The sequence below is a fragment of the Antechinus flavipes genome, chromosome 2 (genome assembly GCF_016432865.1).
Source record: "Antechinus flavipes isolate AdamAnt ecotype Samford, QLD, Australia chromosome 2, AdamAnt_v2, whole genome shotgun sequence".
Classification (NCBI taxonomy): Eukaryota; Metazoa; Chordata; class Mammalia; order Dasyuromorphia; family Dasyuridae; genus Antechinus; species Antechinus flavipes.
The window spans coordinates 637,672,338-637,699,908 of record NC_067399.1 but is presented as its reverse complement, the minus strand read 5'-3'; the positions used below and the strand labels follow the sequence as shown (position 1 = coordinate 637,699,908).

The following is a 27,571-nucleotide window of genomic DNA, read 5'->3' as shown; positions in this document are numbered from 1 at the left end:
CTATAACCCTTTCCTCCCACCTCACTGAGTCCCTCCTGAAAAACAGCCGCCCTCCCTGGTGCCTCAGTTTCCTGATCAGCCTACAACCGCCCTCCATGGCATCCGATGGTGTGGCTCGGGGCAGTGCCCCGAGCTGCCAGCCAGCGTTGGCCTCAGTGTTGGAGTTACTTTCTGGTGCACCTGGCCCCAGACATCTGGGCAGGGAGCCCGGATCATAAAACGGGGAATAAAGGGCCGGGCAGACGGGCTGCTCGCCCTGCCCGGGGGGAGGGGGCGCTTTCCAGGCCACATCTACTTTCCTTCCCCAGCCCCGAGACAGACGAGATTAGTGAGGGGCAGATTCCTGGGAAGCCTCCGTGATCTAAATCGGTCTCCTCACCACCGGGTGGGGGCGGGACCCTCAGCATCCGCTTCGATTTCAATCTCTCAGGAGTTCTGCCGTTGGGGGGGCGTGACCCGTGCCCAGAAGGCGTCCTGGGGAGGGGAGTCAGCTGACCTCTGGCCCTAGGGCGAGGGCTGGTACCCCTCCGACCCCAGCCCCAGACGGCAGCGTGCTCCTGCACTGGAGCTCGGGGAAGGCGCTCGTGGGACCAAGTCCTGCCCCCTTTACCCAGCAATGGGGCTCGTCTTTCTGACGGGGCGATGGCTTGGGCAAGGACGGGGGGCGACCCGGGAGAACGCCCGAAGGTCATGGTCACCTTTCGGAGGCAGAGATGGCCGCCTCCTCCCCCCACGCTGCGCACGGAGGCTGGGGGTGGGGACCCGGGGAGAAATACTCCGTATTATGTCTCCTCTCATCTCCGTGGGAACCCAAGGCTACGGAAGGTGGGGGAGGGGTGGTGGCCCAGGAAAGAAGTCCTTTCTAATGGCGACCGTCGTCAGCCCGGAACCAACCCTGTCACCCCATCCCCCAACTCGTGCTTATGTATGGGATGCAGGGGGTCCTGCCGTCTTTCCCCGGGCTCTCACCCCTTCCTGCCCGGATCACGCGCAGGAGGTGGGGGAGGACTGTTAACCAGGCAGAGAGGACCTTGCCACCTTCGCCCAGCAACCAGCCCTGAACCCTCCCACCTCCTCCGGTCACCCCCACCCCCACCTGAGGATGTGCCTGAGGCTGGGAGGGGGAGGGGTCTGGCCACCTTTCCCCGGGCTCTCACCCCTTCCTGTCCCCGTTGGGACTCGGGGCTGTGCACTGGGGGTGGGGGAAGGGCTGTTGCCCAGGGAAAGAGGTCCCTGCCACCTTCCCCCAGCAACAAGGCCGGTTCCCTCCCCGCCTCCTCCCGCGCCCCCCTGCCGGGGGACCTGTGGCTGTGCCCAGGAGTGTGGAGGCGGGGCCTGGAGAGCGGCTGGCCAATGAGAGCCGGCCCTAGCGGTGGCCCGATCGCTGCTCCGCCGTCTCTTTGGCCAGCGCGGGCGCGGGGCGGGGCTTCTCGGCAGCCTCGGGTCCGCGCTGGCTCCGTCTCCGGGAGCCGGGGGCAGACTTTGCCGCAGCCCTGTTCCCCTGAATCCCTTGCTCAGGTTGCAACATTTGTTACTTTGGGAAAGTCGCGGAGCCGGCAGCGGGGGGGCGGGGCGAGGAGAGAGCTCTGGGGCATCCCACCGGCCCGAGACTGGGAAAGAAATCCCGAGGACTAGTGCCCCCCAGCGCCCGGGGTGGGGAGGGAGGGAGAGGAACTGGAGGGAATGGGAAGGGCGATTTCTCTTCGGTTGAGAAATGAAGGCCGGAGCCCGATGAACTGGAGAAGGGGCGGACGGGCGGCAGCGTCAGGGGCCCCGGGAGAGTTTTTGGCAGACATGCCCGGACGGGTCTTGCTGGCTGCCCGTCTCCGAGGGTGCCACGCGGGACCGGATCGTTGAGCTCCTTCGAGGAGTCTGGGTTCCGTCGGGGGAGGGGCTGGCAGCGTCCGGGGCCCCTTCAGCCTAGTGACCAGATGTACTCTTTAGGTGGAACTATCCTGGCGCCTTTCCTTGTAAACCCCGCAGTGTGTATTTAGGGGAAGATGGAGGCCCGGCCTGCTGCTCCACTCGCAAGGATTCTGGGACTGATTTTCTTTGCCCCTCCTTTCCCAGTTGCTTCTCCTTTAGCTCCTCAGACTTTCCCTTCGAAAAAAGAATATTCCTACTCAGCAGCAGGGCAGAAAAGGCCCTGGAATGTGATGTGGCCTGGAAAGTGCCCCCTCCCCCAGAAAAGGCCCAAAAGAGAACGCTGGTGGTCAAATCAGCCAGGCCTGGGCAATAATGGCCTGCTGGATAAAGAGAAGACTCGGGCTATTGGCATCGGGGGCACTTAGAACTTCGGTGCGTAGGGTTAGGGGGTGCGCTTCAGGAGGTGACCTCAATGGGATGGGGTGGGCTGTGACCACCACACATGTACCCCCAAAGATTTCACTCTGGCATGAAGGTATTTTGTCCTCCAGCTGCGGGCACATGGATGTATTTTCAGGTGCCAGTTTTCCAAGGGCATGACAATAGCCTTGTCCATCTAACTCCTTGACCCCCAAATCTTCCACTTTCTCAGGATCACAAAGTACTTTTCTTTACAACTGGGTGAGGTGGACTGTTATTTTTATCTCAGTCACCCTTGAGCTCAGGACACACCAAAACACACTTGGGTCTCTCACATTATAAACATTTATTTATAGATGTACAATTTCATAATTCTAATTCAGCCTCTGTGGTTATCCTTCAGGAGCTATGCTTTATTGCACCGAGCATCTACCATCCATGGAGAGTGACTCAGAAATCACTAGGTGAGAGGTGGAGGGGCTGTGTCACTAGGTAAGTGGGTACATTCTGCAGACCTGAGGCTGCTCTTGAGTTTCCTTCCACTGAGATCTCTCCAGGTGGAGGGTGGTGAGTGCAGAGTCTTCAGTTTAGAACCGCTGGTATATCTCCCTCTGGACCCCCTCCTTACCCCCTATTTTTTTAAGTTAAGAAAAAAAGGCCAAACAAACTCAAGGAGAGGATCGGCAGAGAAGTAAGGCTTAGGAGTAACTTGGGCTTAGTGACACTTTGCCAAAGGAAGATTCAATTCCAGGGCAACACGGCTGATTTCAAAAGGCTGGGTATAAACTTTGGGAATAAATAAAATCTCCCTCCCTCCCCATGGCAGCAACAGCTGTTTTGAGAAAAATCCTCCTTCATAAAGTGAAGATAAGAAAACCATTCTGATTCAGTAGAATCTCTTTAGTCCGTAGCAGAAGGAAGAAAAGACCCAGTGGGTCAGACATCCTGGGTGAGGTCGGTCTGCTTGGAGGCTGTCCCGGGCGGCTCGGTCGGGAGAGGATGGCCGTTCTGCCCAGGCCCCTCGGGCGCAGGCATCCCCAGGCCAAGGCTGCCCAGGAACTGTGCTGAGGGCACCTCTGAGGCGGCAGCCCACTCAGCCACTGAGAGGTGCGGCAGGAGGAAGAGGAGGCGAGGGACAGCCCAGCTTCCCTCTGGGTAAGTGCATTCCAAACTTGGCCAGGTTTCCCTACCGGGCTCCAGTTAGTACAGTCGCCCCTGGACAGGGTTGCCCGACTGCGCTTCTGTGGTGCAAAGCTACATTGGGAAGGGGGACCCCTGAGGTGCAGTGTGGGGGTTAAGTTCAAGATTGGGGCAGGGACACTGATTGCCCATCATCCTAGCGGGCTTGACGGGTCTCCATCAATTTAAATACTGATGAGCTCTGGATGGGGAGCCAGATCTTCGGGAGGAAGTGAGGCTCACAGCAGACCTGGTAAATGGACCGTTTTTCTCCCTTTCCTTCCAGCACAGTCTGAAGCCCTGCAGCCTCAAACCAAGGGTTCTAGAGACTTTGATTCAGTCACGATTATCTCTGCCCTTAGAAATCACCAACCAGAAACGAAACCCAAAGCCTGCGTCCAGGGATCCAATCACTGGAAAGCAAGCGATCAGAAGCTCCCTGGCTGTCAGCTATGGTAAATCTCTAGAAGTCGGAGAACCGGCAGATTCCCAAGAGATCTGTCTCTACAATGGAAGAGCAATCAGCCAAATAACTTAACCCGATCCCTGCATAGTTATAGGTCTCTACATCCGTGCCTAGCTATGGGGATCCGGCTAGGCAGCATACACACACATACACGCGCGCACACACACAACTATAAATTAAATCCTATATATTTTCCCATCTCTTCCTCCTCTATAAATTTGTTCCTAGCCAGCTGCTGATGGGGAGGCTTCCAGTGAGCGGTGACCAGGAGCCTGGGAGAGATGAGGAAGAAGGGCTGCCCAGCCGCCTTCTCCTCCTCCTCCCCCTCCCCCACATCTGCTGCAAGTTTTAAATCCTACTTTCGTTGCCATGGCTGCGGTTTCCTAGGCGAGCACTGAGTGCAGAACCTCGATCAGTCGGTGTTGGGAAGAAGAGAGAAGCTCAGGGGCTGGGCAGGCCTGTCCTAAGGGCTTTCTGTGTTTATTGGGTGAGAGAGGGGGCAGTTGTGCATTGCTCTTCCTCCAATTCCACTTTAATTTAAGGTTTTCACTCCTTAAATATAATGTCCATCACTTGGCTCAGTGCACTTCACCGAAAATTCTCCAGGTATTTCATAGTCTGAGGATGAAAGTGGTTGTGTTAGGCTGGCAACCCCCTGGAGAGCTGGCGTGTACTGCAGGCTCGGGCACACGCGGGGGCACACACATCCCCCTCCCCCTCCCCAGCTAAGCTGCTGCCACCCCATGCCTACTTCTGTTGGGGGAGCTGCCCACCCCGCTGGGCTGCCAGCCCCAAGAGAAGCCCCTCCGGGGCTGCCCGCTCCTCTCTGCCCGAGCACCGCCTCTGAGGCCGTGGAAAGCAGGAAGAGGCAGGCCCGGGCCGGCCACAGGCTGGGGCGTGACGGCTGCACTGAATCTGACCCAGAACTTCTGACATTCTGTTCCTCTGCTCCGACCACAGCCCAGAGGAACAGCCAGGGGTGAAGATGCTGGAGCACCGCTGGGTGCCAGGTGCCGCGCTCCGCCCCACCCCGGCTCCTCCCGTCCCTGCTGCTCGCCCGCCCCCTGCTGGGCACAGGGGGGAAAGAAAGGACAAGAGCCCCTTGCCCTGCCTCGTCCCTCTGACCCAGGCCAGAGCCCTAGAAAGCACTGGGGACCTTATGGAAGCACCGGCAGGCTGCAGGCTCTGGGAGAGGAGAGGGGCAGGGAGCAGGGAGGGCCAATTCCCTGCCATTGGGGGTCAGTGGCAAGAGCCCAGCGGTTGGGGGGACAGGGTGAACCTAAATCTACCAGCCTGGGCCTGCCAAGAAGAGGCTCCCAGTTTCCCGAGGTTAGCTCCCGAACACCAGGGACCCATGCGGGCATTGTCTGTGCCTGGAACCTGTAGTAATCGTGGCACCTGGGGGTCTCCGTGGGGCAGACCCTCGGGCCTGACTCTGACTGGGCCCCCCAGCCACAAGGAGGCATGAGGTGCCCCTTTGCTGGGCTTCTGCTCCCAGCTCCTCCCCCCCACCCCTGCTTCTGGTCACCAGAGGACCCAGCCCGGAGGCGCGGCTCTGCAGGGGGCCCCACCTCCCCATGGACGCCTAACGTGCACCGGGTCCCATTAGTCAGGATCAAGCCCAAAGGGCGACTGGCTCATACTTGGACCTCAGCAGGGTGGTCTGGTGTTGACTATCCATGCAGAGAGGCCTGCACCTCTGACAATCTGCTACAGCTTGGGGTCCCCATCCTCTGGGCTTTGTGGTAGAGACTGGTATCTCCGAAGTAACGGGCCCGATAGAGTAAACTTTCTTCTGCAAAAGAGAAGAGGTCTTAGGGGGTCCCTAGTGTCCAATGTGCGGCGACCCACTCTCTCTCTAGGCCTGCAATCTGCAGGGCCCGGCGCAGGAAGAGTAGAAAAGACCAGCCTCGATCGGGGTCACAGGGCACAGATCTAAAGGGTGGGGAGGGATGTGGCTTCTCGGGCTGGCGGGAGGCCGTCGCCAAGGGAGAGCCCTGAAGGGTGGGCAGCCCGTGACTCAGATGTGAAGGAGGCCTTCCCTGGAGCCGAGATGCACACTGAGGATCATCGAGGGATCTGAGAGCGCCAGCGGGAGGAGGGGAAATCTGGAGAGACCGGGGCACCCCAGCTTTAAAGCATCAGAAGGTGAGGGCATTCCCAGCCCCCCCAGCCTGCCATGTCCTGCCCTGTGAGCCCAACCTTGGCTCTGCACACTCTACCTTTAAAGTGACAGGTCCCAAGCAGGGATTTAGAGGGAAGAGGACAAAGGCACCAAAGGGCAGAGCCCGGGGGCAGGGGCAGAGCCCGGGGGCAGGGGCAGAGCCCGGGGGCAGGGGCAGAGCCCAGAGGCAGGGGCAGAGCCCGGGGGCAGGGGCAGAGCCCGGGGGGCAGGGGCAGAGCCCAGAGGCAGGGGCAGAGGGAGAGCCTGGGCAGGGGCAGAGCCCAGGGGCAGAGGTAGAGCTGGGGGGGGGGGCAGGGGCAGAGCCCGGGGGCAGGGCCGGGCAGGGGTTCCCACTCACTCTGCTGCTTCTCTTTCCAACAGTTATTCCGGAGGTTGGCTACATAATCGTCTTCTACGTTCCGCTCCACCGTCTTTAAGCTGGAGCCGGTGAATTCTTCCCCGAAGGTGTCTGACACGAAGTAGGGCACTTTGAGGTGCTCAGTCAGCCGCCTGTGGATGTGCCCCACTGACCTGCGGCGGAGACAGACGGGCGCAGCGTGAGCCAGAGCTGCGCCGGGGCCGCGCCAGCCAACTCCCGCGGTGCCGGGCCCGGGGCTGCTCCTTCTCTGTTGGGGAGTTTGGGGAAGAGGAGCTGGGAGATGACGCCAGGCCTGGCGCTGCTGCCATCGTGGCTGGGCAAGTCACTCAGAAATGAAGGCTCTGGGAAGCAGGAGAGGCCCCCTTACAGAGAACCCAGCGAGCCCCTTCCCTGGGGGAGGAGCCCCGCAGAAAGAGCCAGTTCCCCAGAGCCGATTCAGGTGGGCAGGGAGCGGCTGATGGAGAGAGGATGGGCCCCGCCCGCCTCCCGCTCCCCCGGAGCTGCGGCCCTCACGGTCTTTGGCTGAGGCTGTATGGCGGGCTGGAGACCATCATCTGGCTGAGGGCTGACACGATGATCAGGATGAGGATGGGCATCAGCTGGACAAATAGCCCTAGGCCACCCTTGGAGGAGGAGACCCACAGTCAGTCTTAAAGCCAAGAGAGAAATTAACTGGGAACCCCCCCATTTCCCAAGAGCCGCCCCCTGTGGGGTTTCTGGCCGGGGACAAACACCAGACCTCGCTTCTGGAGACAGACTCAGTAGGTGCTTAATACATGCTGGGGGGGAGGGGCTGAGCCTCCTGGCCCCTCCCCCCAGCAGGCGCCTGAAGCCGGCTCAGAGCTGCGGGGGAGGGGCGGGCAGAGGAGCGGAGTGTGTCTCCCTCCAGCGTTCAAGCCTCGGTAGTGCCGGCAGCAGCACGGGCAAGGAGGGCCAGCTGGCGGGGGTGGGCCCGGCCTCTCTGCCTCTGCCCCCCACCCCGGCCCAGCCTCCACTCACGTCCCCCTGGTTCTCGCGGCGGTCAGGCCTCTGGTGGTAGGTGTACCGCATGCGGCCGTTGCTGTAGACGTGGATGTTGCCTGGGGGCCAGAGGGAGACCGGTCAGGCCCCGCATGGTACAAGGGGGTGTGTGGGAGCACGGGGAGGGGGAAGGGGAGCACAGGGAAGGGGAGCAGCCTTACTGGAAGGAAAGCCGCCACCAAAGAACATGTTGAAGAGGTCTTCAGGGGAGATGTCAGCTTCAAAGCCCCGGTGGAAGTCCCCATGGCCCTGGCCCTGGCGCGCGGTCTGGCCCTTCTCATCCCCAAACTGGTCGTACTGCCGCCTCTTCTCAGAGTTGCTCAGCACGGCGTAGGCCGTCCCGATGGCTGCGAGGGAGAGATGTCAGGTGTGCTGGGAGGCCGGTCCCGGAGGAGAGCTGCCTCAGGAAAGCTGGAGGGGGGGCAAGGCCGCCCGGGACCCCGGCCCACCGCCCTCGGCTCGGCCTGGGTGTGTGCTGCCCCTGCCGAGAGGCCGCGGGGTTTCCCAGGGCTCTCAATGCCCCCCCACCAGCTGCCACGGGAGGGCGCGCCTGGGAAGGAAGGCCGAGCTGCCCCTGAAACAGGCCCCTGCGGGCCCAGGCCCGGGACCTCTCAGCGGCTCTGGCCACGACCCCTGCGCCCTCCTGTGCCTCCGTCGGGCATCTCCAAGGCAAGGTGTCCGCCCGACTGACCAAGGGAAAGGCTTTGAGCCCGGTCTGTCCCGAGCTTCTCTATCCTGCCCTTGCCGCTGTTTCCGCTCAGTGGGTGGTGGGCCAAATCCGACGGTAGTGCTACTCTTGGGGGGCCCGAAGGGCTGTGGTCACTGGAGACCAACCTGGCCTGAGAAGGGGGCTGCTAAGACCCCCGGGAAAGACCGCAATGATGGAGAAACGCCAGTGAGGAGGGGCCATGGCTGGCAGGCTCCCCGCCTTCTCTGGGCCCCGGGGGGTCTGGGGACATTGTGGACAGTGGGCGCTGCCTGAAGGGTGAGCGGTGGCTCGAGGGCTCCACAAGCCGGGGTTCACTCAGAGGCCCTTGGCCTGATGCCTGTGTCCTGGCCCTGTTCCTGCCCCTAAGCCTTCAGCTCAAAGGATTGCTGCAGATTAGAGGGGCTGCTGGAGGGGCCACGTCTGTCCTGGAGGAGAGGAGGAGGGCCAGGAGGGGGTGGCCAGGATCGCCTTTCCTCCCTGCGTTCATTATGCAAGTGAATGGTGCAGAGTGGTGATCCCATCAGTGCGGGCTGACCCGCTTCTGCCACTCGGAGCCCTAGGGAGCTGCCCAGGACCCACGGATGAGAGCCAGCTGGCCACGGGGGTGGGACCTCTTCCCACTAGGGCAAGCTGCCCCTCGCAGCCTCGTGCTGCTGCAGACGCAGGGCCGGCTCCCCTGGGAAGGGGCCACCAGTGGGTGCTTCGGCCGGCTCCCTCTGAAGCCCCACTTCTCTGCTGGCCCCTCTGCTTGACCCCTTGTTGTCTGAATTCTGCCGCTCACTGTTCTTCCCAAAGTGACCCGGTGACCCTGCCAACCATCCTGGGCATCTTCTATCACCACCAGCCTGCCACCAAACTCTGCTGCCTCCGACTGACCCGACCCCCAGGCTCTGCCCCGGCTCCAGGCTCTGCCCCGGCCCGGCCCCCAAGCTCTGCCCTGGCCCGGCCCCAGGCTCTGCCCCGGCCCGACCCCCAAGCTCTGCCCCGGGCTGCTTTCTTCTCCACCTGGTCAGTGACCCACTGAGGCTTCCAAGTCCCAAACCTCCGTCCCAGCCTTCTGAGCTCCCTCCGGGGGTTCCTAACCTATCTGCCTTCTCTGCAGCAGCTCCTGCCCTCGCCCCCGTCCAGCCTCCGTGCCCTCCCGCCGGCTCCCGTCTCTCACATTTCACTCTCTTCTCGGAATCTCGCCTGGCGAGCAAAGCTGGACTCTTTGGCCCGACCCAAGGCCCTCTACAACCGGGGGCATCTCGGGCCTCACTTGTGCCTTTCCAATGGCTGGGATGTCCACTGAAACCCAACTCAAATGTCTCTTCCTCCAGGAAGCTCTCCATGTTTCTCTCAATTGGGGAAAAACCCCTCCCTCCCGGGGTCTGTGCTTGTGCGACCGCCCCTCAGGCGGGGGATCAGAAAATGCTTCCTGGAGGGACTCGGCTGGGGGGAGGGGGGCAGGAAGCGCGTCCCTCCCAAAGGCCGCACGCGGGGAGCGCTTCACAGACGTGGCCCCGAGGGGGCGAGCGGGGGCGCCGGCCCTCACCTTTAAAAGCCTCGGTGGCACCAGGGGCGTGGTTCTTGTCCGGGTGAAACTTGAGCGCCAGCTTTCGGTAGGCCTTCTTCAGGTCTTCTTCCGAGGCTTCCCTGCTCACCCCCAGGATCTCGTAGTAGTCTTTGCACTGCTTCACCCTGGAGAAGAGAGGGGAGACGGGGGTGAAGATCCCCCTCTCCCACACCGCCTCCTGGGCAGCGGGGCCGTCCCGAGGGTTCCGAGGCCCACCCGCCCTTCTCTGTGGCCGTGACCGCCTCCTTCACACGAGGAGAGAACCACATCGGGGCAGCGGGGTAAAGGTCCAACTCTTCTTTCAAGTCAAAGGAGCTGGTGGAATTGTAAAGACAATCCCAAGGGATCCCAAGGGACCCCCCCCTTCCCCCCCCCCCCCCCCCCCCGGCCTTCACGTGAAAACCCTGGAATTCCAACGCACTCAGTAACGGTGAAGCACAGGCCTTGGGCTCGGACCAGACCTCCAGCCTCAGGGTTTAAAAGGACGTTTAGTAGAAATTTTTATTTGGAAGCGAATTTTAACATTGGCCTGGATTCCTGGCCTAGGCTTCCCCAGCCCTGCGTTATCCTCAGCATCTGGATAAGCGGAGGGAAATCTGGGGTGAGCGTGAGGAGGCTGATGGGTGATCCTAGGAGGGGAACAAAGAACCGCCAGAGGACAGTCTCCTCCCAGGAATCACTTAGTAACGCTGAGGTGGGCAATGATGGAGCCTTGCCAGCCCTCCTCTATTTTACCCTCCATCGAACAGTAAATCTCACACTCACAGAATCCTTTCTTCCCAGAAAACAAAGCGTTTTTGTCTCTACCATCTCCCTTAATCCTCACAAAAACCCCAGGGAGTAAAGCACACAAGTGTGATCCGCTTCCTTTGATAGCGGGAGAGAGGCTCAGAGAGGTCATGGAATCTGCCCCAAAGGACTGGGACCTGAACTCAGGGCTTCCACCCCCATCCTCCGGTTTCCGCCTCCCAGTTCTACACTGACCTAACAGAAGAGGGCTGACATCAGCTCCCGCCCTCCGTAGTTTGGTGGGGGGAGAGCAAGAAGGGAGAGAAGAGAAAGGAGTGGGAAGATTCAGCCCCTTCTCTGACAGAGATGTCCGAATGGGGATGGCTGGCCGAGACACCAGGGACGTTGGGAGGAGGTTGTCGAGGGGATTTACGTGGTTTTAGTCAATGTCTCTTACGGGTGACCGCCAATCAGGGGCTCATTGGGATTGGGCTGTGCTCTGAGACAGTCTCAGAAGGCTTTTCCATCCACGTTCCACGGAGCTACCCGAGGTTCTTGGTACGTGTATGGTCATGGGGGACTGTAACTGTCTTACAGGGTCTCATTCTCCATACCCAAGTGGACACTGGCTATGGAGGCTTCAGGAAACAATGCAAGAGGACTCCTTCACAAACGTGAAGTCCACTGGACTACCCAGCCATGCTCCCCACCTTTTCACAGCTTCCACCTGGTCCTGTGTGTAGCCTTTCGTGCCCTCTCCACCAGCCTCACCATTGGCAGAAGGAGTTTCTCCCCCACCTGTTTTCCGGTGAGAACTGGCTGTGTCTTTTGGCCTGGCCTGGCCATGAGAGGTCTGTCCATTCTGGGTGAGAGATTCAATCAATGCTGAGCAAAGTAGAGAAAGAAAAAAGTGTCAAGATTTTATGAAACTCTTACAACCTAAAACGTGCTCCATGTTCCCAGGCACAAGGGCCCATGAGGAAGAGGGGCCACCGAGAAGGTCCAGCGCCTCAGTCCCGCAGGCGTGGCTCCCCTCCACTCCCAGGGCCGAGTCAGGACGAGTAGCTGCCTTATGCCTTATGCCCCGTGGTGGTAGGGCAGTGTGTATGGCGGCTAGTCACTCTTTTAGGAATTGAGACGCTTTCGATCACAGATGCAATTCCACTATCGGAACTGATCAAGAGTAATTCCACTTTACCTGGACCAGTTATAGAAATGATGGAAAGGTTACTATTATTCTTAAAACTACTTCTCAACCCCCAAAGTCAAGTAAGGCTTCTTTCTTATGCCTTCTAAAACCTGGAATCTTTCCTTCTTCAGACGTGTTACCAATAAACCAATCATTTGACTCCAGTTTGGCCAATCCCAAGCACCAAGCAATTTCACTGTGGCATTTAGGATTTCCAGCACAATCTTAGTTCAAAGTCCTCATGGACTTTGTTTTTACGATACTTTTGTTATTACGATAATTTGAAAACTCAGAAACACTATATAACATTCTGAATAGGCAGTGGCCATAAGGAACAAGGGAGACTTTCTTGGATTTTTCAACTTCCACTGTTCTCTGTTTGGGGCTCTGCTTCTTTTCTACATATAGAATTAGTACAGCAAAAGGGAAAAAAAAAGTCCAATGGAGTAAAAATTTCTTTACTTCTTTTCAGGCCTTTTACAGCCGAAGTCACTTTTTAACTGAAATGTAACAAATAGAAGGTACTTAAATAATACTAATAAATTCCTGCCTTCTTTATGCTACTAAAATAGATGAAATGGATGTATCAAAATGATTGGTACCAAAGGACTCAACTAACCCAATATGGAAACTGGTATTGTTATTTCAATTGATATTCCCAGAATCACAAGTAGAAAGCTACTTGTTCTGTAACTTTCTGGTCTCTGTTTCTTTTCCTTTAAACTTGGTGGGATTTTTTGTTTTGTTTTGTTTTTGTCCCTCTCATTTTTTCTATTCTTTTGACTTTTTTTTTGACTGAATATGGTTCAGGGAAATCAGCAGATTGATGTTTAGCTTTCACTTAGATTTCTTTACAGAAGTATCTCTTTTGTTTCAAACTCTTAAATCACTTTGATTCTAGCTGTGACCTGAAGGTGAGAAACAGTACAGGCTTTTGGGGGTGGGAAGGGATAGTTGGGTTGGTTGGTAAGAGAGGACAGGAAGAGAAAAAAAAAACACTGAAAAGTTGATTTGGCATCTTAGAGCTGGCTCTTCAATGCCAAGGATTCTCTAGATTCAATATGCTGCTGGCTCTGGTGCATTTGAGGAGGGAGTGCAGAAAAGAGGGTGTATAAAGGAGGGAAGGGCTGTGACCCTGCTCACAGGAGGCCTGGCAGTCTGTGGGAACACACAGAACTTAGCAGTCTAAGGGGAAGAAGAGGGATCCAAGCCTTAAGCTTAGCACTGCTTAGTGCTCCTGTTGTGGTAAGCTTTGTAAGAAGGAGCTGCCACACATGCTCCATGCCAGGGGGTCAGAGGGCCCTGTAGCTAATCTGAATGGCTGACAAGGGGAGATCTTGGGATTTGGGGCTTGAAGGGCACATAAGAGTCCTTTTGCTTGACAGATGAGGAGAACTGGGGGGGAGGGCAGAGTGATGCTTCAGATTCTAAGAGGCAGAACTAGGATGTTTCAGTAAACATAACCCACTGAGCAGCAGTTGGGAAACCAAAAAGGGCCACTATTATAGGCTGGCTCTGTCAAGGCTGGGTAGGAGGAGATTTGCGCTAAGTTACCGGGGAGTCTACCTCAGAAGGAAGAGGTGAAAATGGAAGTAGCTGAACAAGGTTTGGGCAGTTAAGTGAGGAGTCCTTCCATCTGGGGAAAAGACAAATTTAAAGACTTGGGGCTCACAACTTTGTCTCACTTGTGACCTCTAAGTTATGGCCACAGTTCCAACTATTTTTGATAGAAGCTTCTTCATTCCAAGCACAAAGATATGAGGATGGCAACCTGCTTTGAGACTTTACAACAAGTTCTTAACGGTGTGTGTGTTGACTCAGCAAGGTTCCCGCCAATAGACAGACAACACTGCCTCTTGCACAGAATGCTGAAGTACATTAGTACCCTTGCATGTTTCAGCCATTCTCCCCAGGCTAACAAAAGCAGAAATTGTGTGGAAATATGACCCTTCCCTGTCACAACTCAGGTGTGACACAGCCGGAAATCAAGCTCAGATTTCTTAATTCCAACCCAATTCTATTGGGTGCTCCTCTATTCAAATGTGAACTGCTTGAGGCCAGTGCCTTTGTACCCACAGCACTTATCACAGTCTGGTCCCGACACTTGTAGACTGAATGGTTAAACCAGGCAATCTTTCTTCTGTCTCCAACCCTCAATTTCTCTGGAAATATTTTAGGCCAATGCTCTCATGAGCCTGTATTTTTAGGGACCAGGTGATAAGGCAATATTACACAAGAAGAGTTTGTATCCAGGATGCTAGAGCTGTTTCTCAGGGCATCTGTTAGGAGCCCTGCATGCAGAGCACTCCCTGACTCACTTCCTACATTGAAGACACCCACAGCCAAAGCCAGGGATGCATCGGGTTCCTCAAAACCCAGTGCTGAAGGCAAGGACTGCATTGGGTCCTTGGCCCTAGAGAGATACCAACATTTGGGGAAAGCATGTTTCTTGCTTTCACAGATGGTGAAGGAAATATTTAATGTAGATTTCTTGTGATCTTGTGGCAGCAGAACCACAGAATCTCAAGAGTTGAGGGGATATGTTTCAGTAGTCCAAAAAGCCTATCCTTTATTTCAATAGGCTGTGTCTATTTGAGACACCTACCACTTAACTGTCTGGATCCTCATCCTACCCCTTTTCTGAAAGATGTAGGAAAATTTGTCTCATGCATCTTCCATAAAATCTGCATTTCTGCTTGTGATGTCAGATGTGAGACACAATCACAAATGCTTTAAAAAAGTCCTGAATCTTCCCAATAGATCTTGTCTCTTTCTCTATGTACTATAAAATGGTAAAAAAAAAACAAAAAAAACCTGTTTTGAAAAAAGCTGGATTAATACTCGATAGATTTCTGTAAAGAGTGTGAATATGCTTTTATCCATAAAGTTTCTAAGGTATTCAAATGTGCTATATTTCAAAACTCCAGCTTTCTCTGTTCAAGAATTTTCTTCCACAGGTCAAAACTAGTCCTACACACTTGCCAACTGGGTGAAATGCTGTAGATGGGAGAGATTGATAGTTACAGAGGAGGCTTTACTTGCCATCTCTGCAGTGTAAGCCAATTTAAACCTGCTTCATGGTAGTGAGATGGCACACTGACTGAATCTGAGAAATGACAACTTTTACTGATGGAAGAGGGGAGAGCAAAACATCATGAGGATAGAGCTGGTCTCTAAGGCGGTTTCTCAAGAGGCTGAGGTTCCAAGTTAGTGAGACAATCAGGAAGCAGCAAACAGAGACTATTTTGGGGTCTTCAGTTTTTCTGGTTCTCTTTTTCTTCCTAGTCACCGGTGCATGAGGGGCAGGTAACAGCATTTTAGAGGACAAGGACAGCAGCAGCATCATAGGTCAGTGAGGGCTACTAAACATGTATAAGGATCCTTATGGACTGCACAGTGACTTAAAAAAAAGCACTTATTAATATCTATGTTTTAGTTTGCTAAATATTTCCAACCTACGTTTTAATCTGGTCCAGCTTCTCTGCTGTGAGCAATGCCATCAAGTCTAGCTTTGACTGGCGGACCCATTTCACAGGGAGCTTCCCAGAACGCACCCCTCTGGATTTTCAGTAGACTGGCTTGGGGCAGACTCCCAAGACAGCAAGCAGGCTTAAAGGTCAACTCGTACAAGCATGACAAACAGTTAAGTCCAAAAGTCTAGAGCCTCTCTGCTGCCAAAACTTTGGAGACTGCTAATATGTGAGGGGAGAGTTCCTAGATTAAGAGTAGCTTTATATTCTTCTGGTCTTCTGATGGAGCCATCCATTTCCCGGTGGAAGGCTTACACCAAGGGATCTTTATCCCTGAAACTTCCCTGGAGCTATCAGATAATTGTTGGCCTTCCTTCTGCATTAAAGCACATATCACACCCATCGCATTCCCTAAGATTACTAGTCCATGTCCTTCCATAAATTCTCCCTGGAGAATCCATCCTGCAGGATGTTCTCCTCTAGGACTTTAGCATTTCTTGTGGCACTTGAAAGTTTAGGCTGAAGAGAAAAAGGGGGAGCATAGGTGGAGGTGAGGGTCTCACTCCTTTGCTGTCCATTTCTAGATGCAACCTCTTCCTGAAGGGAACTGCTAACCCCCCTCCCCCAGTCTTCTTCACTGCTGGCCCTTACATTGGGTAGGTCAGAGCTCAGGGAGGAAAAGGGTTGGTTTGGTTCACAGTCAGTCACGTAAGCACCTACTATGTGACAGGTGCTAATTCTTGAGGATACAGAGAAAAGCAAAGATTGCCCTGGTTCTCAAGGAGCTCACAGTCATAAGTAAGGGGAAGAAGGGGAAGAGACAGTAGGTAAACAGCAGACCACTAACAAGACTCAGGCGGGATAAACGGGGAAGCCCCAATGAAGGGGGGCACAAGCAAGGAAGCCTGGGCACTCGGCCTTGGGCTTGCCTGCAGATGTCAGAGCCTAGGGAGCTGGTTAGACGGGACGGGAAGGGGGGGAGGGGGCGCGGAAAAGTGCGCCCTTCCCGTGGCCGGGCCGACTCCTCCCACTCCCAAAGAAATGGGTTTATCTCTCTATGCCAGCACTGTAATTAATCCCTTTCCCAAATCAGTCATTGGCACCCCTTCGCCGCGACGCTCTCTGGGAAATGTAGTTCGGCTATGCCTTGCTGACCTGCCCCTTCACCCCATGAAATGCCAGGGAGAGAGCAGCCTCACTCCGCGGAAACTTCATGTTCCGAGATGCCCCGCGCGCACAGTTCCGCGGCGGATCCTTCTCCCCCCTTCCCCCCGTCTCAGTTTTCCAACCGTAGCAGGTGCCGAAGTAGCTGAGTCGGCGGACTACAGCTCCCAGCAGCCTCCCGCGCGCGCCAGTGCGCAGGCGCGGCCGGGCCTTGCTGTCCCCGACCCCCCTCCCCCAGCCCCTTCAGCCGTTTCTTTCGGTCCGTTCCCTTTTCCTCGCGTCCCTCATACCCACTCCACCGTGCCCCGGCCCCTGACCGCCTGTCCTGCCCGTCGGCGCCGCCGCACACTCACCGCGCACCCTTGGAGTCGGGTAAAGCCTCTGTGCCTTCTCCAGGAAGCGCAGTGCCCGCTCGGGTTGGCGGCTCTTGATGGCGCTGAGGGCGATGGTGATACAGCGCTCGGCTTCATCTTTATTGGATTCCATGGCGGAACCGGGGCGCGAGGCAGGGAGGCGGACGGAGGCCGGTGGGGAAGGCGGGTTTCGCCAGCGACCGGCGCGTAGGAAAGTGGGGGGGGCGGTGGCGGCGCAGAGAGATGACGTCACAACACCCTGTTCCCAGCTGCGGCCTTCTGCGCCCAAGGCCGGTGAGGAGCCGGCGGGAGGGGGCCTGGCCCCCGGAGTGGGCAGCCCGCGGGGCTTTCGGCGGCCGGGGCCACGGCTTCCTTCTCCCTCTCCGAACCGTAGTTTTCCGAATCCTTAGCTCGTACCCAATGGACCTTGTGGTCACTTTGTACGGACCCTTCTGCCTGCGATCACTTGAAGCCCAGCATGGTGACGGACCTCTAGGACGAAGGGAAGTACTGCCCTGCCTTCAGGAAGCGTTGAGTCAGCCTGCCCTGGGGCACCTGTGCCAGGCCGAGCTGGGCTGCCCCTGACAGACCGCGCCTCCGAGTTACTGACGCGGCTCTCGAGAGGCGCCCAGCCCGGACTGGCGAGAGGCCAGAGGCGAACCCACATCTTGGTGCCTCTGCCCCGCTGTGCTGCCCTCAGCATCGGAACAGTTACACGCAAGAGAATTGGGGGCGAAACATGAGGGCGACCCGGAAAAGCCTAGGATTCCAAGTGGTAGAGATGGGCCCGGGGAATCCGGGGCAGGCGGAAGGCTGGAGTGAGGCAGGGAAGGGGGGTCCGTGGGTGTGAAATCTGTTCGGAGGGGCCGAGGCCAGACTTGGAAGGTGATAAATGCTGATGTGGGCCGTTTGCGTTTTACCCAGAGGCCATAGGAAGTCATGGGAAGTGTTGAAGCCAGAGAGGGACTTGTTTCCTTAGCGATCAGTCGATTAACAAACATTAGGGGTCCTTTGATGGGTCCTTCGATGGGTCCCCAGGATGTCAGTATAAAGCCAACTCGTATTCCCAAGGAGCTTCTATTTTAACGGAGGAATAGAGCCATTCGACAGCTATGTACAAGCAAGATACAGACAGACAGACAGACAGATAGGAAAATTGGAGGTAACGGGCGGAAGGCCCTGACATTGGGGATCAGGGAAAGTTCCTTGTAGAAGGTGGGAGGGTTAGCTGGGACTGAAGGAAGCTCGGAGACAGAGGAGGGAGAGTATTCCAGACCTGAGGGACAACCAAAGAAAATGCTTGAAGTTAGGAGATGGAGTTTCTTATGAGAAGAACCACAATGTTGATATCACTGGATCAAAGAGTATATTTGAAAAGACTAGAAAGATAAAGGATGAAGCTGGTGATGAAGGACTTTGTACCCCAAGGGGAGGATTCTGTATTTGATCCTAGAGGTGATAGGGACTTACAGGAGTTCTTTAATTAGGAGGATGACATGATCACTTGCAATTTAGAAAAATCAGTTTGACAGCTGGAGAGGATGGCCTAGAAATGAGGAAAGAACATTCTGGGTGTGAAAAACGTTACCAAATTTTTCTGCCTTTGCATTTCTCAGATCTGAGTGCTGCTCTAGTCACAACTTCCCTTTAAAATAAACTGGACTACTTGCCATTCCTTAAACTCAGACTTTACCTCTAAATTCTCCCACTTTTTCCTCCCATTTCCCCCATTTCCTCCACTGTGATGAATAATTTCTGAATAACTCCATCCTCTGAGTTGCACTTGGAACCTTATTGCATTTCTTCTTTCTATTTTGTTTCTAGATAGTTATACAAGGGGTTGCTTTTACCTCTTGATGCCTTCCGCTTAGCATGGTGCCTTATACATAGAAGGATTCAAGGTGAGCATTTGTTGAAGAAATAAACAGGGTGAGGACTGTGCTTTTTTTCTCTAGAAACAAGACTTTTATTTCATTGGATAAGATTATACCTAATCTGAGACTAAGGAAAGGATTGAACAGAATTTTGTTCTTTGGGAAAAGAAGATTCCCAGGTATGAACAGGTCAAAGAAGATTCCTCAGTGGATCCTCATTGGAAAAGTCATAATTTAGTTTATGCAGGACATACATAGGTCACAGAATTATCAAAAACAGCATCAGCAAAATTACATGTAGTTGGAATCAATCTATGCTTTGTTCAATACCTATCTTTTCTTCTCTCTGCTTTATTATTCTCTGGGCAGTTCCAGGTTCCTGCTAAAGGACTTGGTTCAGGTTTTCCCTCTTTCAAATTATTTAAGGCTTAAAAATTATGTTTCATTTCAAATCAAATTTCCCTTCTCTTAGTTTTTAATGAGCTTATATTCCACCTTATAGGATGTAAGCTTCAATGATAGGACTGTTATTTGTATCTGTGTAGCCTTTGCACTTAATATAGGCCTTAATAAATTTGCTGAATTAATGTATTAATTGGTAGCTGTTTGGGCTTTATGATTAATTAACACTATGGTATAAATGATTGATAGGTATTTGCATTCTAAAAGAGTAAGACCTTAATTCAAATGAATATTAACCAGCGGAATGACTAGAAGAGTTATTTTTTAGCTGGAGAGAGGAGACCTTCCCAATTAAAGCTGGCCCTTGTCTGGCCCAGGTTCACCTTCACACTACAAAGTAAAAAGAATCAATTAGTTAACTGTTTCAAATATTAGAGTGGGAAGGCAATTTGGCAAAAACAGTCCCTGTCCTCAAAGAACTTACATATAAGAGAAAGGGGGGTGAATTGGATTGAAATCTCAGAATTAAGACAATGGTATTGAGGTTCCTATTTGGAGTGCCCCCCCACAAAGCTTAGAGACTTTTCAGAAGAGACTTTTGGAGACCTATAACAATTCCACACCTTCCCTAATACGACCCTAGAAATCAGAAAAAATGGACCATTAGATTCTGAGGGTGGATCCCCCTCTTCCCTCCTGTCCTTTAACTCTCAGGATATCACACTATATTTTCTCAGTCCTTTTTGGGGTACTTTTCTGTGTGTTCACATAGTTCTTTTGGTTCAATTTTTTTTTTTAACTCTTCAAAAGACTTTGTAAGAGTTATACAGTATTGTTTCTGTTGAATCCTTATTAACATTTTGTCCAGACCTGTGATTTAATTGGGTTTTTGGGAACTCCTTCCCATTATTCAGTCAGCCAATGAGTATTAAGTGCCAGGCTTTGTGTTAAATATAAGGAATACAAAAACCAGCAAAAGATAATCCCTCCTCTGAGGATCTCACAGTCAAGTGGGGGTGATAACATGCAGACAAGTATGTACAAATATATGTGTATATATATATACCTGTGTATACCCACATACACACATTGATATGCACACACAGGTGTCAATTGGAAATTCAATTCTGTAGGATAAAAGGGGCTGAATAAGCAAATCTGAGAATGATAAACATAGAGATCTGAATTGAAACCATGGGAGCTGAGGAAATCATCAAGTAGAACAGTACAGAGGTCGAAGAGAAGGTGGGCCTGGACAGAGTCCTTGTAGACAACTCCCTTTAGTTCACATAACCTGGACCATCTTTGCCCTGGAATCATGGCGACCTCCTAGTTTGCAACCTTAGAAGTGTCTTCCTCATCACTGCCCCTTATGTCTTCCATTGAGCCTATCTTCACATCATTCCTCTCACTCATCCCTTTTTCTCCACTCAACCATCACCCTCACCTGGATTATTGCAGTCTTCTGACGTCTTCCAGTCCTCACAACTATCAGAGAGGGACTTTGCCAAAGCTCAGGTATGGAGTGGTGACTGCCCTGCTCAAGAATCTTCAATGGCTGCCTCTTCTCTCTGCATTTCCATCCAAACTGAGGCTGGCATTTACAGCTCTTGCTTGTCTGGCTCCATTGTACCTTCCAGATCTGTTCCATGCGACTCCATTCATTTTATGCTGCTGCCAAATGGCCTTGGTGCCTGGAATGCACTCCTTCCTTACCTCAAATAGTTAATGCTGCTACTATTTTAGCATAATTTAGAAATGATGGCTAGCATTTACATTTGTTGTATCTACATGTATTTCTCTTCATGTTAGCATATATATATGTTTGTATATGTGTGTGTGTGTGTATGTATGTTTGTATATATATTTATATATGCAGTGATTTAAGGTTTGCAAAATACACATACATATCTCATATATTTTATCTTGAGTCAGGAAAGCAGATGCTATTATCCCAGTTTTGTAGATGGGGAATCTGAGGCAGAGAGCTTAATTACCTTGCCCAGGATCTCCCAGCTAGTAAGATCTCTGAAGCAGTCTAGGTAGACTTCCTGATTTCAGCTCAACACTCTCCACTATTATCTCCTGCCTACTTTTATATCCAAGCATATCTGAAAATGTTTTGTAGAATTGCCTATGGAACTAGGGGGTTGTGGATTACTTAGTGGCACAAAGCCTGTATGGGTCAGACAGCTAATTCCAAGATTATAGAGTTTAACTCAGGAGCTGTAAGGGACTCCTTTTGTTCAGTTCTCTCATTTTACAGTTGAAAAGATAGGGAAACTGAGGATCAAGGGTTGGGACTTGTCCAGGGTCATATGGGTTGAGCTGAACCCAAGTTTCTCTGACTCAAGACTGACTCTATCCAATATGTCAAACCACCTTTCCATTTTTCATTGCATCATAGTATTGCCATGATTTATTTAGCCTTTCGGTGGCCAGATAATTAGTTTGTTTATATTTTTTTTGCTGTTACAAATAGTGTGTTTTTGTAGCTGTAGGTCTTTTTTTCACCCATCAACTTGGGGCATGTGTGGGACTGGTGGTGGGACTACTGAGCACAAGTCTGTAATACTTTCTAGAATGATTGAACCCATTCAGAGCTCTACCAGCACGATACCTGTGTGCCTCTTGGTTGGTTGTCATCACTGAATTGTCAGCTTTTATTGCTTTTGCCAATTTGACATCAGGTTACCTTTGGATGTCCTGATCCAACATGGAGGTTGTAAACCCTAATTTTCGATATGGGCATTTTTTGATTTGAACATTTGACTTGAACATTTTTTATGTGTTTTGTCAATTTTGTTTCTTTTAAGAATTGCCTTTTCAGTGCTCTAATTCACTATTGATTAGAGAAGTACAAATTAAAATAACTCTGAGGTACCATTTCACCTATCAGATTAGTTATTGTGACAGAAAAGGAAAATAATAAATGTTAAGGGAATATGGAAAAATTGGGACACTGATACACTGTTGGTGGAGTTGTAAAGTAAACTGATGCAACCTTTCTGGAGAGCAGTTTGGACTATCAAACTCTGCATACCCTTTGAGCCAGCAATTACCACTACAATTATTAGATCTCTTATCTCAAAGAGATTAAAAAAGTGGCTGGGGGAGGTAGGACCTATTTGTATAAAAATATAGCAGCTGTTTTTGTGTTGACAAAGAATTGGAAATTGAGGGGAAGCCCATCACTCGGGGAATCCTGCTGAAGAAGTTGCACTGTATGTTTATCTAAATGGTCAGCAGGGAGATTTCAGAAAAACCTGGAAAGCAAATGAGCAGAACCAAGAGGACATTGTGTACAGCAATACTACTACATACTGATGAATGTGAATACATTAGCTATTTTCAGCAATATAGTGATCCAAGATAATTCCAAAGGACTCATGATGAAAAAATTCTATTTCCAGAGAAAGAACTGAAGAGTTTAAATTCAGATCAACAAACTATTTTTCACTTTTTGTATTTTTTCTCAATTTTTTTTCCTTTGGGTCTGTTTCTCCTTTCATGTGACTAATATGGTAATATGTTTTGTATAGTCAGACATTTTAAAATGTCTAAATGAATGTTTTAAAAATGGATGTTAAAAATTATCTTTCGCTAGTCCTTTTCAGGATTTATGAGGTGCTTTTATCCTCCTCATAGTGTCTTCCCTTTAATGATGTCTTTCTCCTTAATATAGTTAACTGGTCAGTCTGCTAAACTTCTCTATGGATTTCACCCACCAGTCAATGGCACACTCATATCTAAATAGCATTTATAATAATATAGTCGTTTAATGACTTCATTCAAACCTCTTAACTTGCTAACCCTTTTGCTCTCCCAGTTTGTTTCATGTTTACCACTCCTGGTGCCTATTTCACCTCTTCATTTTGTCTGTAATCTCTTCTCCTAAATAAAGGTACCTTTTGGCAAAATATGTATATTTGCATGTGTCTGGGGGAAAGTATTTATTAAAAAAGGATTGCCTTTTCATTGATTTCAACCTTAGTGCTCTTTCCACTATTTCACATTACCCCTTGACTAATGGAAGTTTTGAAGCCTAATTCCATTCTTGGGCCCATGGAATGACAAACCAACCACTGGAGATCCCTGGAAAATAAATTGTTTTGGGGCAGGCATGGTGCGGATTAGTAACTAAACAAAAATGATCATTTGACTTGGCTTCTGGGCACAATGGGGCAAATCCACAAATCTTTGCCCTAAATATTCCAGAGAGAAAGTAAATGATTTCCCCCGAGTCATTCCACCCAGGTAATGGTTTATTTTTCCTTTGGCCAAAGTTTCCTGTTGATTATTATTGAATTAGGCTTCTATTGGGTTAATAAATCTTTTGTTCCAGGTCTAAATAGACAATGAATACTTGGGACAAGATAGGAAGCTGGGAATATTTGTGATGCAAAATATATAAATATCTATTTGTAGAAAAATCTGAGATCCTCCTTTGTATTTGTGGGAAAAGGGCAAGTGGAAAATTAACCAGCAATTTTTTTTTTGAGCATCTACCATCTGCCTCATAAATATTGGATGTAAGACAAAAATGAGAGACAATAATTTGGTTGATTGCTGGATTCTGAAACAGGACCTCGGTTCAAATCCTGGCTCTGATGTTACCTGTATGATCTTGTCACTTAACTGTACATTTGTTTCCTCACCTGTAAAAAGAGGGGATGGGACTAGATTGGCCCCTGAGGTGTCTTCTAGCTCTTGATCTAGAATTCCAGGAAGTCCGTATTTTTGGACTTGGTTTTTCACCTGACAAGAAGGATTGGCCCTTTCAGTTCTCAGTTTATGATCTGCAGCTCTTAAGTCAAATTCAAGTTGCTTCTCTGGGCTTCTCCCAGGGAGGTGTGGCCAAGGGGCTTCCAGGTAGGAGAGAAGTCAGGGTCCCCTGATTAGCTGAGCTTAATGGCTGCATAAGTACAAGGAATGGGCCAGGCCTCCAAGTCTCCTCCTCCGGGCATTCTGTGCCCCATGGAGGGTCTGGGTAGGATGGGACCATCTCTGCCCTAGAATCTTGGCCACCTCCTGCTGTGCAACCTTAGAAGTGTCCTCCACATTCCGGCCCTTCGTGCCCCAAGCTGATCAGTTACTCACCTTCAGCCTCTTCCCCCCCTCGCCTAAATTACTGCAACACCCTTCCGACTGACATCCCTCCTTCCAGTCTCTTCCTCACAACTGTCAAAATGATCTTCTCAAAGCTCAGGTATGAAGTGGTGACTGCCCTGCTCAAGATCCTCAATGGCTGCCTCTTCCCTTGGGCTTTCCACACAAACTCAGGCTGACGTCTGCACCTGTGCTTGTCTGTCTCCACTGTACCCTTCTGGATCTATTCCATGTGACTCCTCTTCATTCTCTGCTGTTGCCAAATGGCCTAGTTCGGTTACCCACTCTGCCTCAGTCCCCACCCCAGAACTGGAAACCTTGGAGGACACTGAGGGAGAGGAGCAACAGTTGATGGTGGTTAGAATTCTTACAAGGAGCTAAGTCAGTAGAATTGAGGAGACAATGGTTAAATCTAATTTAGCATTGATTTAATCCTACAACAAATAATGGTTTCCTGGTGATTTAATGATTGGAGTATACTAAGTATGCAGCTAAGTAAGCAAGAAGCTCTCAGAGCCAAAGAGACTCTGGGAGATTCACAAGTCAGGATTCAGTCTGGGAGCTCCCACAAGCCCAGAGAGAACCCACAATCCCAGTAGGAGGAGGAGCCAGATTCATTCCATCTTTCACCTTTGTGCTAGCTGGAGGCTGAAGCTGGGAGAGTCAAAGGACTAGTGGCAGGAGCTCTTGGAACCAAGGAGAGATAGGCCTCTAAGAAAGCTAACTGGGCCCAAGGAAGGGGACAATAAAGAATCTGAACTTTTAACAGCTGGCTGCATTTGAGGTGATTATTACTCAGAACTGAAAGGAAGGCTGTCTCCAGAAGCCCCCCAAGAAACTTGGTCCCAGAGAACATTATACTTTAGAGAAGAGAACATTACAGATGGTAATGTGGAAAGTCAAATGGAGTTAGGGGAAATCGAAAACTTAATGCAAAGATTTTGGGGGGAAGGCTGAAACTCATTGCTAGTACTCTTCTCAAATCATCATGTATTTACTGATCAATCTGTCATGTTGAGGCGGCTAGGTGCTACAGTGGGTAGAGCACTGGGTTGTGCCTCTGGGCAAGACATTTAATTTCTGTTTACCTGGATTTCCTCAATTGCAAACAAAAGGGATACTACCTACCTGTCTGGTTGTGGTGAGGATCAGATGAATTTTTTTTTCTCTAGTATTCCCCTCCTCCCAATTACATGAATATTTTCAACATTGATTTTTGTGAGATTTTGAGTTCCAATTTTTTTCTCCCTTACCCCTTTCCCCCAAGATAGCAGGTGACGTTAGATGTTATACATGTACAGTCTTGTTGTGAAAGAATTGGAATAAAAGGGAAAAAAAAAACCCCACCAAAAAAAGTGTAAATTGTGTGCTTTGATCTGTATTCAGGCTCCACAGTTCTTCCTCTGGATGCAGATGGCATTTCCCATCATAAGTCTATCGGAATTGTCTTGGATCACTGTTGATGTGAAATAATATTTGTAAAGCGCACAAGTAATCACGGCACAAATGTTAGCTGCTATTGATAGTAAGGCAATTTGGAAACTATTCTAGCAGAGTGTAAACTGTTTCAGGATGGGGCCATCTTGTGTTTTTGTGTCCCTAGCCCTTAGCAGTGTCCAACCTAGAATTTCACTGGTTCAGGGAGCTCCCTGCTGAGGTAATTCTCTTTACCAATGCAGGTCACATTTTCTTTCCAGCCTCAAATTTGGGAGTTGCTCAGGCCATTGAGAGGGGTAGTGACCTGCCCATAGCCACACACCTAAAGCCAGGTCTTCCGGTCTCTGGAGCCCCTTCTCTATCTACTCTACCACACTGTTGAGAACGACAACTTGTTAGCAGTGGAGCTGCCATTAAAATTCGGCTCTCCCGGCTGCCGTTCCACTCTTCTCCATGCTGAATCCTGGTCCCATGCCCGGGCCCCAAGAGATGAACTCCCAGATAATCCTGATGTCCTTTTTCCCTCCCTAAAGCAGCCCCACCGTCCCCGGGCTGGAAGGGCCCTTCTCCCTTGTTTCAGGGATGAGACCCATCAGGCGGGCCCAGAGGTGCTCTCCGCCCCCCCACCAGCCCTCCCCTTCCATCTCTGCCTGACTTGGGTGGGCGCGGGACCGAGACCTGGCTGCCACAGCGGCGCTGCAGGCTTGCCTCCGAGACCCAGCACGAAGCCACCTGGCCGGCAGGGGGCAGCCGACTCCTTACAATGAGCCGACTCTTCCCCCGGTTTCCTTTCTGGGATGCGGGAACTGGGAAAGCGAACGAGCGCTGCCGGCTCTAGAACCAGTCAGCTGGGCCGGGGGGAGGCCCCTGCATGGGGCCGCAGCAGCCCGGGCCTCCGAGGCCCCCCCGTCCCGTCCGGGGGCCCGGGCTCGGCTCCGGCTCGGGAGTGCATGCGTGGAGAGGAAAAGTCAAAACAAGGGGGGAAGCGACTCCTCTGCCGGGAACTTCCTCCTCGCTCCAGTCCGCTTAGGAAAAGGGGGAGCGGGGACTAATTTTTTCTTTTCATTTCCTTTTTTAAAAAAGTAAGTCATTGCTCTCTTTTGTTCTTTTACATCACTGTGTTTTCCTCGCAATATTTCCCCTTCCCCTCCAGAGCCATCCCATATAACAATATTTATAAAGACAAGGATAAACTCAGCATAACTGACCGCACAGATAGAAAAGTGTCTGTTGTAAAAACCACAAGAAAAAGCGGGCTCCAAAGGAACACTGGCAAAGTCTGAAGCGCGTGCACTGTCATACTGGGGGAGCTCCCCGCAAACGGGTGGGATGGGGCTGTCTTTGGGAGGCGGGGCGGGCCCACCCCACCCAGGGGTACAGTGCACATGGTTCCAGACTTTTTAAAAATCTCTTCTTTGAAAACTAGAATAAGTATTTGTTAAGCACCTACTAAGTGCTAAAATCGGTTCCCATTGTCTGTTTTCTTGGCTCTGCATTAGTTCCTGTAGATCTCTGGTGCTTTTCTGTATTTATCACACATCTTTTCTTACAGCGGGGTAATATTTCATTACATTCACGTACCGCAATTCGTTTAGCCTTTCCCAGATCCGGGGTGAACACTTTGTTTCCAATTCTCTGCTACTATAAAAGTGCTATAAGCATTTTGTATAGTAACGGGACTTTCTTATTATTGTGGCCTCCTTGGTGTGTAAAACCAGTAATGTATTGGATTCTGAGTCAAAGAAGGGGGACATTTTACCCACTTTATTTGTATAATTTCACGTTGTTTTTCAAAATGGTTGTCATTATTTGCAGTTCCACCAACAATGTACTTGCATGCCTGCCTTCCCACATCTCTGACACTGACTATTCCCACATTGTCATCTCTGCCAGTTTGCAGAATGTGAAAGCAACCTTTGGGTCGCTTTGCTTGGCATTTCTCTTCTTTTTATACAATTGGAGCATTCTTTCATGTGGTTGTTAATAGCTTGCAATTATACTTTTGAGAACTAATTATTTATATCCCTTGACCATATACCTATTGGGAAATGGTCTTTGATTTTGTATGCATATAGCACATACATGT

At 51.3% G+C, this 27,571-nt stretch overlaps 2 protein-coding genes across 3 annotated transcripts; one reads left to right on the top strand and one right to left on the bottom strand.

The window, feature by feature from the left end:
- Positions 1-513: 513 nt before the first annotated feature.
- On the top strand, positions 514-4,129 carry LOC127551937 (translation initiation factor IF-2-like). The gene is made up of 2 exons (XM_051982179.1): positions 514-1,518; positions 2,071-4,129. The coding sequence occupies exons 1-2, from the start codon at positions 643-645 to the stop codon at positions 2,083-2,085; spliced, it is 891 nt and encodes a 296-aa protein (XP_051838139.1). The 5' UTR covers positions 514-642; the 3' UTR covers positions 2,086-4,129.
- DNAJB12 (DnaJ heat shock protein family (Hsp40) member B12) lies at positions 2,614-17,040 on the bottom strand. 2 transcript variants are annotated; one of them, XM_051982178.1, is made up of 9 exons: positions 16,664-17,040; positions 11,198-11,372; positions 9,738-9,883; positions 7,656-7,841; positions 7,474-7,553; positions 6,988-7,097; positions 6,454-6,626; positions 5,575-5,726; positions 2,614-4,549 (listed from the first exon to the last, which is right to left on the bottom strand). In XM_051982178.1, exons 1-8 carry the CDS (start codon positions 16,794-16,796, stop codon positions 5,605-5,607), a joined length of 1,125 nt encoding a protein of 374 aa, XP_051838138.1. In that variant the 5' UTR covers positions 16,797-17,040; the 3' UTR covers positions 2,614-4,549; positions 5,575-5,604. The 2 variants fall into 2 exon arrangements, with proteins under 2 accessions (XP_051838138.1, XP_051838137.1); XM_051982177.1 differs by having other exon boundaries at positions 5,581-5,726; positions 16,664-16,897.
- Between the last annotated feature and the right edge of the window lie 10,531 nt (positions 17,041-27,571).

Excerpts from the sequence above, each read along its gene's own strand:
- LOC127551937 (XM_051982179.1), top strand. The coding sequence starts at position 643 with ATGGCTTGGGCAAGGACGGGGGGCGACCCGGGAGAACGCCCGAAGGTC.
- DNAJB12 (XM_051982178.1), bottom strand. The coding sequence starts at position 16,796 with ATGGAATCCAATAAAGATGAAGCCGAGCGCTGTATCACCATCGCCCTC. Across the intron at positions 11,373-16,663 it reads CCCGACTCCAAGGGTGCGCG|CATTGATTGAATCTCTCACC; the intron begins GTGAGTGTGCGG and ends TACTTTGCTCAG. Across the intron at positions 6,627-6,987 it reads TACAGCCTCAGCCAAAGACC|GTCAGTGGGGCACATCCACA; the intron begins GTGAGGGCCGCA and ends TCTCCGCCGCAG.